General features: G+C 36.8%; 3 protein-coding genes across 8 annotated transcripts in view; 1 reads left to right on the top strand and 2 right to left on the bottom strand.

The window, feature by feature from the left end:
* Positions 1-910, top strand: part of WDR17 (WD repeat domain 17) — a 47,674-nt gene extending 46,764 nt beyond the window's left edge. For all 3 annotated transcript variants that reach the window (XM_035557901.1, XM_035557903.1, XM_035557902.1), the window contains one exon: positions 791-910. In XM_035557901.1, the coding sequence (XP_035413794.1) occupies positions 791-910 (120 nt within the window). The remainder of the gene's footprint in view (positions 1-790) is intronic.
* A 2,929-nt stretch (positions 911-3,839) lies between these two features.
* SPATA4 (spermatogenesis associated 4) lies at positions 3,840-9,593 on the bottom strand. The gene is given in 5 exon segments (XM_050710373.1): positions 3,840-3,913; positions 7,854-8,074; positions 8,456-8,574; positions 8,981-9,110; positions 9,193-9,593. Coding segments are annotated over 5 exon segments (945 nt in total).
* Positions 9,594-11,706: 2,113 nt separating this feature from the next.
* Positions 11,707-15,166, bottom strand: part of ASB5 (ankyrin repeat and SOCS box containing 5) — a 35,646-nt gene continuing 32,186 nt past the window's right edge. For all 4 annotated transcript variants that reach the window (XM_035557914.2, XM_035557913.2, XM_035557912.2 and 1 more), the window contains 4 exons: positions 14,693-14,843; positions 14,425-14,559; positions 12,430-12,621; positions 11,707-12,163 (listed from right to left, as the gene is read on the bottom strand). In XM_035557914.2, the coding sequence (XP_035413807.1) occupies positions 12,036-12,163; positions 12,430-12,621; positions 14,425-14,559; positions 14,693-14,843 (606 nt within the window). In that variant the 3' untranslated portion in view covers positions 11,707-12,035. The remainder of the gene's footprint in view (positions 12,164-12,429; positions 12,622-14,424; positions 14,560-14,692; positions 14,844-15,166) is intronic.

Raw genomic sequence — 15,166 nt, 5'->3', positions numbered from 1 at the left:
CGACAAGAATAGCAAATATGGTGTCACCAGTTTGTTGTCTACAATATCCTAACCTCTGGATTAGCAAATATTAGGAGTCATTGCTTTAGGCATGCGGATCAGCTCACAATTCATTGGGTTAATACTAAGGTATAGTAACCTAATTGCTTGGTTTTACAGTTTTAAGTGGTAAGTTCAGAGAAGAAGGCACTTAAAACTAAATTGCAGCTTTGACACTGTATTGTATCAAATGAGGAAATTTAGCAGATAGCTTTTCTCCCAACAGATAAATTGGTGTTTTGTCCTTCATGTTTTTCATAGTAAACAGTTGAAATTTTCCTGTAGACTGCATGTAGCCTCCGTGCAGGTGTTATATATACATATTTATTTACTTTTAGGATGAAGAAACCCAAAGATCACCATAGATAATTACAGCGAAATATGTACAATATTCTGAAGGGAAAAAAAAAATCTTACCTTGGACTCTTATTTTACAGTTAAATTTTGCCTGAATTACTGACAAACATATAGAATACAACAATTATAAAAATCAAAAAATAGAAAAATTACAAAATGTTGGGTCTCCAGATTTTAGAAGATAACCAGTTCACTTAACAATTGTGCATTACAAATTCAGTATCAAAGCTTTGAGTTGACTAGGTACTATTTTTGCATAAATTTAGGTGATAGATGTACATCTGATTTTTACATGCTTCTCAGATGTAACAATGTGTTCGTCATTCTGGTAGTCTTTACTCAATACTTGTGTACTTTGTTTTTCTTTCCCTCTCCAAACATTTTTGCTGTACAGGGTCCAGTGTTCTTCCTTGAAGATGGAAAATCTGCTATTTCACTGAATGATGCTTTGATGTGGGCCAAAGTGAATCCTTTTTCACCACTAGGAACAGGAATACGACTTAACCCATTTTGATGCAGTGTTTTCCTCTGTTCTTTGTAGTGCTTAGAATAACAGTTTGGGGGTTAATAGCAATTTAACCTTGCTTGTCAAAGGACAGAAAGATGGCAGTTGATCCCTCCTGAAAGGCAATTACTTGGACTTTGAAAACTGTAATATGAGAACAAGAAAAAGATTTCTATATAAATGTTTGTTGATAATCCAAAGAAAAAGTTATTTGAGAATCCAAAGAGAAAAAGTCCTAACTTAATTGACAGCCATGCCTTTTTTTTAAAGAACGAACTGTTGTCAGACAATGCAGACACATTTCTGTTAAATTTGTGTACACAAATGCCTTGTAGAGCAAGTAGGCAACTATCTGCACATTATCAAAATACAGGCAACAAACTGTGAAATTCATAAACACTCTTTTAAATACATAGTGACTTTATGGATAGCCACTGCAACCCATTTTTAGAATGACTGAAATCCTGCAGCTGATTAACACATTGTGTCCCCCTTTTTAATTTTAACTAGTTTTTACATACAGAATTCTATAGCAAAAGTAATATTTCAAGTGCTTAGATGATTTTTTCATCCATTACTTACGTGCTTTAATAGCAGTACAAAGATGTTTACTAATGTTTTGTTTAGATAGGTTTGAATATCTACATTATAATACTCTATTTTCTAATAAGTTCGTCTTTGGCAACTGTCCCCATTGTAGTTCCCTAATCAGAAACTAAAATGTATAGAAACTTTTTTTTTTAAACAGAGGGTTTGTAAGGGACAACCAGCAACTGTATTGAAATTATTTAAATATATTATATACATTTAAAATGTGTTTTCTTTTTACATTTTATATTAGTTATACATATAGTATGATGGACCAGAAACAAATACTTGTGCATATATTTTTATTTACTAATGCTGTGCTCAAATGGGAAGAAAAAAATGTCAATAGAATACTATGAATATTTAAATTTTAAAGATGTATATAGTATGGAATTTAATTATAGAAGAAATCTTATAATTGGAATTATTCACCTGTAGAAAAGATGCCTTGGTTCTTTTCAGCTTGATGGCACCCAGTCAGAAATCTACCTAACCCGTTGTTACATTTTTTGCTGCATCTTTAAAATAAATTTTAAAATCCCGCTAGTTATATAAAATATAAAGAAGTTACATTTAGAAATTGGCAGAATTATTTCTAGAGCAACTCCTGTAAAATCAGAAGTAACACAAGGTCTTTTTAATAGACCTTATCCAAGACAACCCTCAATAGGTCAGTAAGCAATGCCCTCATCTAACTAGAAATCACAATGCCCCATGCCAAAAAGGTGGGATGGAGATTAGAAATCAATAAATCCTTTCTTTTTTTTTCCTATTTTTAAAAGGTTAAGATTTCATTTTGTCTGTTTTAGAGTATTATTACAGGATTTCTGGTATAAGAATATGTTGGAAAAAATCATAGCTGCTTTGTAATCTATACAAAAACATTTCTGTACATACCTAGGTGTTAGAACAATTTTTCACTTTTTGCAGGTATTGTTTGGAAAATGTTTTCCTTTGTTCAACCCTGTGGAGCTTGGGGAATTAGAGTTGGATTTCAGAAATAAAAATTCATAGTTTGTGAAACAATTTTCCAGCAGTCAATATCTGATGGGTTGCTTGAAAGACTAGTTATCTTTTAGTACACGAGATTGTGTAATTTAATATAAAATCTATTACACACAAGATTGTGTAATTTAATACAAAATTGGAGACCAAAGGTAAGAACTGAATGTGCAACCCTATGTCTGATGATAGGATCTGAAAGATTGACTCAACTGCCACTCAGCTGTATTTCAAAACTTATGCTGTGTCTTAAGGATTTTTACGAATACATCATAGTTCAAATATCTCAGAAGACGTAGTATTACTGCATCAATTGTTGTGCCTAAGTTGTGCCTTAACATGGAGTCTTAGACAAATTTACTCCCTCTTTAAACTAGAGAGTGAGGGTTAATAATTGTTTCATTGTTGAAATACAAAAATTAAGTCAAAGGGCACTTTTTGTATTGGGATCCATCAGGTAACAGTCATTGTGAATAAAATGAGGTTGCATTTCTTTAACATAATTGTACCCCATCTGGTGAGTGAGGGGAACATGCAAAAAAAAGTTAAGTGTGTCTGCTGCTAAAACTGGTTGCAACTGTCAAAACATAGCTACATTATTTTCAAAAAGAATTTCAGGTTGTTTGTTAATGTGTGACTTCATTGTCCAGCACAGCTAGTCAAATACAAGTATTTTGCTTTAATATTAAAGAATCCTTTGTCTTCAAACAGTTGTTTGACTCTTCTGTAAAAATCAGTATTTCTGTTTGAATGAAGAAATTTAGCAAGCTATATACCAAGTGCTTCCTAGTTACTACAAATCTCAGTATACCTAAGGTAAGATTTTTTTACATGATTGTATCCCTATAAAATCATTGTTCTATTGAAAGAATCTGACCACTGTTATGAGTGTCTGTAAGCTTCACAGGCTGTAGCCAAAGGTGAGATCCTCAGAACAGAACACCCTCCTAGGTGGGTTCCAAAATGATTAAAAAAAAAAAAAGTCAAACTGTGAACTCTTCCCATTGCAAACACTGCCTTTAAAAATTAGATATGACACTTTAAATCCATCTTGTTGAACTCTTCATTGGGAAAAAATATTAAATCCCAAATTGCAATAATTTAAGATTACACTAATGCAAGAAACTGCCTTCATTCTTTCCAGAGAAATTAAACTATGAAGTCTAGATACCTGTTTTTTCAGACTAGGTATTAGTATTTTTAAAATCTGAAGCTTTTATGTTTATATAGAAAAGAAATAAAATCCAGAATTAACTTTGCTTTAGTTAAAATTACTAGAACAACAGGAGGAAAAATAAAGCTTTTTTAAAAAAAAAAAAAAGAAAAAGCATTTGTGAAGATCCTGTCTTCAAGTCTTCATATCTTCGTATACTTCCATGTAGTAGTTATACTTTGTGGGTTCTGATCTTGTATCAATATCATCTGTATCAGAAAATTATACTGATAAATATCAACTCTAATAAGAAATGAAGCTGAAAAGGAAACTAGGCAATATTATAGAGACAAGTAAATTAAACTATTGTTAAAATAAATAATAACAAAAGCTGTATTGTAGAATGTGACTACAATTAAACCAGGTTTTCCAATTTATTTGGCTTAAAATAGACTTGTTCCCTAACAGGCAGTAAACTTAGATTTCTCTTTGTTGATTATACAGTCAACAGAACTGTAATTAGAATGAGGTTTGTGTTTCAAAGTTCCACATCTCTCTGGTTAATCCGTTCAGTGGTATCCTGGAAGGTGCTAAATAACCATCATAACAGAGGATCTGTCAGCTTGTTTCTCTTGGAGTTCTTCAGAATGCACATCTGTTTTGTCTCTCTTTCCTGAGGAATCTACAAGCAAGTCAGAAAAAAATGTAAAATTATTTTTTAAAAAAGGGTGTGTGTGTGTGAAGATTAGAAGTATTAAAATGCCATAATTTAAAGGTCAAAGCATTGTTTTAATCAGATTTAAATGTAGCATACAAACTTATGGTTAAGCTTTTAAAGAAGGCCTCATTTTCCCCTGTGAAGGCACCATTTTAGCCTTACAGGTAAAGTCAAAGCTCTACTATTTTCTGAGGGTATGTTTGTTTAAATCAATACTGACTAACCTTGATGGGAAAATGGAAGAACATATACAAACAAGCTGTAAACTGATCAGTCAGCTCAATCTGTGACTACTATCAGTACCCAAAACAGCCCAACAAGATGACATCTGTGTGCCTAGGGCCATCATGTGGTTCAGCGTACCTACACGCTAGGCTTAGTAATTTGCTACAGAGCTGACTATGCTGATTCAGTTCCCACTTTTCCAGGACTACATTCTACAGTTCCATATGCAGGCAAGATTATTGCGTAAGTAAGGACTACATCTACCCATTCACACATTCAACAAAATGAAAATCTCCATTATGTAACAGGAGCAGAAAAAAATGATTTCAGTAGGGTGAACGTATGCAAAATAAAGTTCTGAGGAAAGTAAGAGAAGCACTTTTGAATATCAGAATAACTTCTGCAGATGCAAGACCAGAGAAAACCTTGAAGCAATTTTATGTTAAAAGAAAAAAAAAATACTGCCAAACCCCTCTAAGCCTTCTATTTTCTAAGAAATTGTAGCTGGTTTCTTCCAAGTTTTTAAACATGGAATCTCTTGGTTGCCTGTATAGCAAAAGTACACCAAAACCACCCAACATTATAATCTGAAAAGATTAAATTGAAAACTTAAATGATGTGAGAAACAAACTTACATGATGGAGCAAATGCTTTTTCCTTTGGGATACTAGCTATATTTGTAGAGGACATTGTGCAGTTAAGATGGTAAACTGTATGATGTCTGAAACTTCGTTTAATGTTAACCCATCCTTTAAAGCAAAAATCACAAGTTGTTCATTTCAGCAGTATGTCAAGCATCTGACCACTTAGTTGATCAATTCCCCAGTTTAGTTGAAAACAGTTACTGTCCCTGTCCCCCCACTTGACTTAGACACCCAGACAACCATGGCAGCTGTATAAAAATAAAATAAACCCTCTAAAGAGAAGGGGAAATATTAAACAGGTTGTATAGTAAAAATTCACTGTATCTTCATTTCAAACATGGTATTTTTTATATGTTTAAAAAATAAAATGAATTTTAGCATTTTTGGACACAATATGCATGAGTTCATAAATAAGCATGAGATGAAATGTTGAGATTGTACAGGTATGTCTTGAAACCACACATTCTGAATTTCAACAATTTCAAAATATTTCAAGAGTATAATCATTAAGTCATTGTAGTTATTAATATATTAATAGTAATAGTAATATATTACTTGGCAAAGTAGGTCCTCTACTGGAGAAAACAAAAAACAATAGAAAAAAACCTGAAAACTTTATACATTCTGATGCAGATCCAGAACAAATTCTTTGTTTGATGTCTGTTGATCAGAATGCTCGAGCCTCTTCAAACATGTTAAAGATTAAGTTAGAAGAAACGCTACTTGAAATGTGATTTCCAATTTCTGCCTGCATAAGCTTTGTTTACTCCTGCAACTACCATTGATATCAAGAAGCTGGAAGAACTCTCAGAACTCATACTCCCAGTACATGCAATGCACAAAACAGAAAAAAATTAGAAGAGACCTCAGCCTTGGTCTATGCCATAGAAGAGACCAATCCTGGAATGTTAGGCTCAGATTTGGTGCCAGCATTTTCAGAAGGATACTGAAAATTCACAGTATAGAAAAAGGCTTCAATATGAAAACAAACCAGAGAACTCAATCTATTTTGTGAAATGCAATGGGCATAGGTTTGATGTTTTTTAATTGATACAGAGCATCTTTGACCAAAGGAGGTTGAACTACATAGCCTGATGATCTATCTCTTCAAACCTCAAAATGGGTGAACTGGTTGCGATGAGACTGATCCATGACTGATGTATGTGCAAACATCTGCAAGACTGAGTTTTTTCAAAGGTTTTATCCTTTGTCTTGCAGAAGAGAAGAGCAATAAACATTACAATGAACAGAATTATAATAATTGATTTTAAAAATGTTTTTGCACTGTTGAAGATCATTCGATAATGCCAGTGAAAGGCAACAACTGGTCTGATTCTTTATCCAGGTAAGTTAAATTAACCTAATAAACAAAAGGAGGAAATAATCAGCTGTTATATTATCATTTCACATTATCTTATAGCTGAAGAAACCCAATTCTTTTCCACTTCTCATACATCATGTGCACCAGCCTTCTAACCACCTTGGTGGCCCTTCCTGGACTGACTCCAGAATGATAACCTGTTTTGTACAGAGTAGTCCAAAACTGAGGACAGTACTCCACGTGCAGTCTCTTAAGTGCCATAAAGGGGCTAAAAATCAATTCCCAAACCACTGACATACTATTCTGTTACTAGCAACCCAAGATGCTGCTGGCCTCCACTGCTGCAAGGGCACTATTCAACTTATGCACCAGGAACCTTTCTGTGCAAAGCTCCTCTCTAAGCGGCTGTCTGTAGCAGTGCATAGGTTACTCCATTCCCACGGCAGGACTTCGTGATGAGCATCACATCCTGTCAGCCCATTTCTCCAGCCTGCTGTGGTCTCTTCCAACCTGAAGGGACCTTCATCCAGCATGCCAGTCACTCCCCCACTTGCTATGAGCGCCCTCCATCCCACCATCCAGGTCACTGATCAAGACATTAGGCGGTGCTAGCCCAAAAAGTGATATCTGAGGGAAGTCACTCGTAACCGGCCATCGTCTAGATTTTGTCTACAACCAGTCCCTTGAATGTGACACTCCAGCCAATTTTCCATCCACCTCATCAATCACTTTTCCACTCTATGTCTCAGTAGTTTGACTGTAAGAATACTGCGGGTCTTTGCTAAAGGCAAGATATACAACATCCACTGCTATCCCCGTGAACCCAGAGCTGTTTATTTCTTCAAAGAATAACAGTGGCAAGTTATAGGATCTCTGGGTATTGCTTCAACAAAGAAGAGTGAAGGAACTCGGCAGCTTCTTTCAGTAATACGAAGTATCAGAGGGAAGTATTAATTGTGTTAATGGTGGAAGTGTTATTAAAATTAAATTTGACTCCAATAACATAACATTGATATACTACCCAAGGAGCGTTGAATGCAGCCACACAGTGGTCATCAACCACGAAACTTCAGAAAAATTTCAAAGATTGTACTCACAACCCAGCGCATCACATCTAAAGGTTCTCACAGTACTCCCCAGCCACAGTGAGGCAAGCGAGACAAAGACAACCAATGCAGGCCTGCTACTTGCTATCTTCAGCTGTTGTTCAGAAATTTTGAGCTGTAGCTGTGGGAAAACGTGGCTGTCCCAAGCTCTGGTCCTGCTTGAGGAAAATAAAGAACAACAAGAGAAACACTCACGTGGATCCTCTTCCCTCTCTTACATTCTCATTCTCATGTGCATATTACTGATGGCATTAGCCTTCTGTCTGTTTATGGTAACACTGGGTTCCATCATTATTTCTGTCAGCCTAATGTTATTCTTGATAACCTTGGAAGCTGTTGATCTGGCAACCATTGGTAACTGTGTCTGGTAACAGTAGTCTGTAAAATCAATCTCCCTGTCTTGAAGGCTTTTAATACTGGGGGTAAAAAAAAAAAAAAAAAAGTGTTTGGCAATTAATTACAGTAAGAAATGGCTAAATATTAGTTTTTACTGTTCTATAATGTATGTTATTTTCATTTTCAACAAATAGAAACCAATACACAAACTAATAGCTTGACCAAAATGATATGTAAAGAGCCAGTCCAGGAGCTGAACTGAATCAAGAAGCAGTCAGTACCCAGGGCTGTGGGCTCAATCCACTCAGTTACAGCTCCTCAAGCTCTTCTTCCAGAGTCAAATTTCACTTTAAAATACATTTTTCATTTATGACTGTGCTATTTCTTGCCAAATTAGGATACGATAAGAAACGTTGATTGATCAACACCGTTAAAGCCATCTACAGGCATCATCGACTCACCATCTGTTTGTTAGCATGGAGTAGATGTCCTGCACCAGCCTTTCTGCTGCTCCTGGTTTGCAGTGAATTGTTACCTCTATCAGTTCCTGGGCCACGTTGAGGTTGTGTTTTGCAAAAAACTTTATGCAACAGGAAAATATATATATATATATACATATACATACATATATATATATATATACATACACACACGTATCCTTGTGCATGACCAAGTGCAAAGATGCCTGTCTTGTTTGAATTTGTTACCCCAAATGAGATTTTTCTTGTTGCCCCATGAAAGGTTACTTCACCAAGACAAGCTTTCAGCACGAAATTTGTACCAACCAAGAGCACAACAAGCCCAGAATTCCTGGCAGCAGCAGCTTGTCCCAATTGTGCCAGTTTTACACACCTCATTCTTGTGGAGCGGGAGCTCAAAATGACAAATGACAAACTTTAGACCTCGTTAAGAAGCCACAAACTGCCCATTAAAATTTTAGGGGGCGGGGAGGGGGGGCATAACGCGTTGCAGTGCGGAGCCCTCACCCGCCGCAGCCGGGCCCAGTTGCTCAGCTTGGCGGTCAGCGAGCTGCCGGTCCCGCAGGCGCGGCTCCGGATCTCGGCGGGGAAGTAGCGCGCCAGGATCTCCGCCACCAGGTACCCGTTGGAGAAATCCCTGCCGAGACAACACGAAGGGGCGCTGGCACCGGCTCCCGTTCCCCGGCCCACCCCTCTTTGCCCGGCCCGGCTCGGCGCACCTGCGGCAGTGCCTGGGGCAGGCGGGGAGGTCGAGGCTCTGCAGCCAGCGGAGCACAGCGCGGGGCAGCCTAGGCTGACGGGGAGCCACGGCGGCGCCGAGCCCCTCTCCTCGCCTCACGGCAACTGCCGCAACGGCCCCAACTGGCGGGGCCGCGCGGCGGGCGGCGCTATGGCGCTGCCAGCAGCGCGGAACGGGTCGGGTCTCCTCGCCCCGCCGTTCCCCTTGCGGCCGCACTTCACCTTTGTTTTGTTCATACAAAGGTATGGCAACTGGCGAAGAAGGATCCTTGTAAGACTGGCTGTGTTGTAGTAGTTTCTTTGCCAGGGTTCTGGCTTGGTTCAGTGTTTGTTTCAGGTCTGATTCCTCATGTTTTAATACATTAGCTAAAATTTGCCTCATGCTAAGAGTTCAACCCATCAGAGCCCCATTGTACAAACGTGACAGTTTTCTTCAATTTCTGACTAAACAAAGGATCATTTTTTGGAAGGGATTTTACTGACCCCTAAGGTCGGTTGTTTTGTTAGCATGTGTTTCTGGTATGTGGTATTAGAGTGGTCTTATCTGCCAAGGACCTGTTCCACTGTGTAGTCCTGCCAGGGCAACAACCCACATTCCCTATTTTGTTTGTCCCTGTTACATAGTAACAGAAGCCGTGCCTGTCCAACTTGGCGCAGTTGGCTCAAGTGACTCTATTTTCATATTATTATCTGGTAGCAAAAGATTAAAGATTATGTGGAGAACTGCATGTTACCTGAGATTAAAGGCATAAAAGTACTACTGCCAGCTGGTTGTGGTTTAGTCTCCCTGCTAGGCTACCATTCTGTAGAAGCAAAGAGGAAGCAGTTCCCAGTAGCTGCAAGCACTTAAAATGATCTCGTTTGCTTTTTGGATGATTGCAGAGATCAGCGGCAATAGACACTGCAAATGCCGTGAGCATGTGAACATACCTAGGGGAGGTGAGATGAGATGGTAGGCACTGTAATGTGACTCTCAGCAAAACTAATGTTTTTTCATGCCACTTTTCCTGAGTCGAACTTGAAAATCTCACACCTGAAGATGAGAGCCTGAGTGATCGTATTCCATATATAAATGTCCAGTGGTGCTGTGGTTGGCTTGGCACTATCCTGTTTCTTGAAGTAATACACAGTAATGGTGTTGTACATAAAACCAAGAAATTACTAGTTTCTGGGTGCAAAACAAAACTACCAAACTTGCTCACTATGTACTCTAACTTCTGTTAAGAAGCGTATGCACAGTATGGGGTCCTAACCCATCTAACCTTCCTTTAGAGGGACCCCAGAAGAGGCTCCCACTGGAGCTTTTTGCAAGGAGCAGATGTAAATTAATATTCCTTTTAACAAGGATAAGGGTCAGAGAGCTGGATTTTATTAGGTGGACATAAATTAGCAACTGAGTAAGCATTCTTCTTTGTGAAAACTTCCTCTATAGTTAGTTCCTCGCTTAGCATCTTTCCATACTAACATAACTACTGAAAGGAGTCACTGAAAAGGAATGGAAGAAGGTGAATCACGAGGGCAAGTGGTAAAATTTCAGGTATCATGCTTTGGTTCACAGGAACTGAGTGCCTGTCACTTAGGAAGTTCTCAAATGAAGATCAAATTAAAAGACAAAATTAGGAGTGCTATATTTTGATTATCTAGTCAGATCACCTTTTTTGATAGGACTGGTTATCATTACCATGCAAGAGCATGAGTGCAGTAAAAATCCTTTGGATTTTCTGATGTCTCCTGGAGCTGTCTGCATCCCTTCTCTGGCTAAAGAGTTGAAAAATATAATTTCAGTATGGTCACGGAAATGCCTGCATTCTGGGATTCTGAAACACATTTTTTGGAGTTGGGAACCTGTTTATGAAATAGACAGTAGAAGAAGTAATAGCTCTTTCACAGTGAGACCTGCCAGATTACAGGGAATTGATGTATTTCCAGAGCCTTGCGTCCACCTCCTGAACTTCAGGTTGAAGATGTAGTAGCCTTAAGAAACCTTGCAGATGCCCTACAATAATGTATTTCTCTGAGGCAAATAATTAATATGTCCCTAAGTTATGAGATAGAGTACTGTTATGAAAAGGTATGGAAAGAGCCCAAAGAATCCTGTTACAAGAGGGTACCAGAAAGTATCTCAGAACTAAGGCTTCTGAGGAATATTCTCCTAGAATTTATAGACTTGTAACTTTACTAATTTTTAAATTAGAGAATCTACAAATTATGCATGGCTGGAAAAAAAAGTTCATGGCACAGAACTCCAGTTCACAGCGCAGGCAGTAAGAAAGTATTAAGGGAATTTTGCACTGTCGTTAATGAATTGTTTATATAAAGAAAAGGAAGAAAAATAGATATGTATTTATTTTATTATTTTTTTTAATCAATGGATATAGTGTACCTACTAACAAGTAATTTTAGGTACACAAAAAACAGAAATTTAAAAACACATAAAATAATGACTCCAAATGGACAAACTTAACAAATAATAATGAAGAAACTTTTTGCATTTCAGGTGTGTCAACCAAATTTTAAAGTATAAATACAATTAAAATTAACAGCACTAAAGCTAATTAGTAATTAGTGTTAAGCTAAAGCTATACAATCATTTCCCAGAGTATCAGCACACATTCAATTCAGCCTTATTAGCACCTTGGTACCAGTTGCTGAATGGCTCCCAATTATTATTACATATCAACACCAGGTGTCAAAGATTTATTTTCTTAAAGTAATATGCAAAAGGCATTTTTTTTCCGCCCAGCAGTTCTTTAGGTAAAATATACAATAAACAGAAAGAAGAAAACGTATTTGTTATTCAAGCTTCTAAAGGTTAATTACTACATTATCTATACTGTAAGAAATTCTTCAGTATTGTTGGCAACTGGAGTTGTGGCACAAGATGCAGTCTGGCTCTTCCTATGTAATTTCGGATACGTAGTCGGCAGAGCTGGCAAAGAGAAGAAGGTGTGGCTGCAAAGAAAAAAAAAAGAGAGATGTATAATTATATAAGAGCCAGTGTTTTTGTTTAAAACAGCCTTGCACAATAATGGTATCTCTGTAATGTAAATTCTTTATCCTTTTTCATTTTCCTTTATGGCCTTTTTCCCTCTCAGAGATAAAGACTAGGGGAAACCTAATTAATAAACAGGCAGATATTCAAAAAAACAAGGTCAGGAAGGTTCAGCAAATAATTTGTTTTTAAATAAAAAACCTGCACACAGAAATTATCTGATTACCTTCATGGAGTAGCAGCAGTCTCTCCACTAAACTGCTTGGAGCAGCTAAATCTACAGGCCTCTCAAAATCTGTATTTTTGGCATTTATGTCTGCCCCAAATTCAAGGAGTAAGTTTACGATCTCTGTACTTGAATGCTGGGCAGCAGCATGGAGTGGAGTTTCCAAATGCTTTCCTTTCTGCACGTTGGCACCTGGTATGTATATGCATGTAAAGAAATGTAAAGAAGAGATCAATTAAAACTGCAATCGACTAAAGAAGATGCTACCAAACAAAAAAATATCCACTGTCTGGGGATTCCAACACTTATTTTAGCCATTTTATTAATTTTATTCCATACAACGATAGCTAATCATATTAGTGATTCTTCTGATCCCATATACTTTTCCTAGACACAACTCGATTTTAAGGGAAAACACTTTATAAAAAGCTGAAAAAATCAATTATAAAAAAATTATAAAAAGTACACATTTAAGAAAATTTGCTACAAGTAAAAATATACTTTCCTTATGTGTTTAAAAAGAATCGCTAAACTGGAGTATTTCAATTAAAATGGACTAAACGCAATTGCAATAATGAATTTCTATTCATGAAAAAATGTCCACACAAGAGCTAAACAAAATAGATAGTATGGAATAACTTCCTTGATAAGCAAGCTGTTAATCCCTCCTAAAACTGGGTTCAGCCCAATAGGTTTCTAGACTATCTTGTAAGACGAAAAAATAAAAATAAATTAAAAAAAAAAAAAAATCTTGAGAGATCTACTGAGACCAAAAATTAGCTTCTGTACCAAATTTTCTAACCAATTAAAAGTTTTTGACCTTTTTAATTCCCATGTGAATAAAATAACTTTAAAATATCACAGGCCTAGCAATTCAATTTGGAGTCCAAATAGGTCACTGTTAACAGTATTAACAACTTGAGAGTATTTCCCCAGTATTGCCTATTTCATTGTCTATTTGCCTGTTTCATTGTCTATTTGCTTTTCACCTTCTAATACACTCTCACAAACTGATCAAATAAATTCAGATAGATATAAATAGTTAATTATATTGTCTATTTACATATCCTATTCTACATTAGGGCAATAATGAATCTAGAATATCCTGGTACTGTTCTTATTGTGTGGTAGTATTCAAATCCCAAAACATATTAGTTTTATTTCTGGGGCTCTTAAACCTAGAAATCATGAAATAGGATAGTTAATAAGGCAAAGAAACTAACTTCAAAAGAAATAATTTAACTGCTCGCTTAAGTAACCTGCAATTAACTAGAAAAAAACAACTGAAGTGCAAAGATGACAAGGCTGTAATTATTCAAATATATATGTTCATTCATTGTTCTGCAGGATATTTGGGGATACATTCTGCAGGACGCAAAAACCTTGTATCTCATTGCCTGAAATACAACAAATGATCCTTTCTGCAGATCATGTCCCTGGACTTACACTGAAAGAGATTGAACCTCCAACTTCTATTTTTGTTGATTAACTACATAAAATGAAGTTTAGGACCAACTGCCATCTACCTTACCTCTTCTTTTTGCAGCTCAGCCTCTATGCTTTGTAAAAAAGATCAATCAGAATATGCTGAAGAATGAAAAAGGGTGGGACTACATTGCTAAAAAAAAAAATCTGTTGAAAACACAATGGTTACTATATTTAAAAAAAAAAAAAAACAACTTTCCCAAAGCTAATTTTTACTTTTGTTTTTCCTACAGAAAGCGAACATCTACAAAGCTGAGGTACGTGCTGAAAATTCTGAACACCCATTCTTATTGGTCTTGCACCCTTTTCCCCTCATATGTTTGCTATGCCGCAAAATAATGAAAGATACGTTAAGTTATTATGAGCAAGCACGCACCACAGTAAACTTGCAAATAGAACCCTGCAAGCAACGGTTCTAGTTTTGTTGATTGAGCACAGTTCACTTCAAAAGTGAGTACAGCGTGCTTAATTCTATAAACTAGCAGTACTTTTATTTAAATCATGACGTACCTGCATAAAGAAGCTTTCGAATACAGTGGATCTGCTGTGAAACACATGCTACATACAGAGGTGTTCCCAAATGGGGAAGGTCTTGGTCAACGTCTATACCCCAGGATATCAGTACCTCCAGACAGTCGCTGTGTCCTGTCAGTACAAAGCATAACAGGTTGCTCAACGTCAGTAAGCTGTCTCATTGACAAAACCGGACACGCTTCTTAACACTGTTATTGAAACATTTGTCTACTACTCCATGTTTGTTCAGAGGGTAATTTCTTACCTCTACTGGCCGCTTCATGAGTTGGGGATGGAAGACAGGACTCCCACTGAGCTTTGGCACCATACTCTAACAGGAGCTCAGCGCATGCTGCGCTGCCTCTCGAACATGCATTAAATAAAGGTGTCACTCCATCAATCGTTGTAGCATTTACCTAGAATACATAAAATCTAGGTAAGAACAGAATTGAAAGAAAAAATATTTTTTTAAACAGAATATGGTTAGAAACTGCTTTAAAATACAAAAACAAAACAAAACAACAAAAGAAACACAGTTTAGAGTAACAGTTTAGAATAAAATAGCTTAACTGTTCAGTCCCTGTGCTACTGTCTTCCTCTCACCACACTCCCCAGGTGAAATCAGTTCACTGGTATTCTTGTTAAACTATGTCAAATAAAACAAAATACACTTGGTATACTGAAGACTATTTGGGCAGTAAATAACTTTGTTTTCAAAAGTAATTGCACTTAGCTCTTT

Source organism: Cygnus atratus, chromosome 4 (assembly GCF_013377495.2).
Source record: "Cygnus atratus isolate AKBS03 ecotype Queensland, Australia chromosome 4, CAtr_DNAZoo_HiC_assembly, whole genome shotgun sequence".
NCBI classification, from domain to species: domain Eukaryota; kingdom Metazoa; phylum Chordata; class Aves; order Anseriformes; family Anatidae; genus Cygnus; species Cygnus atratus.
Note: the sequence above shows the minus strand (reverse complement) of the source record. Positions and strands in the feature narration are given on the sequence as shown.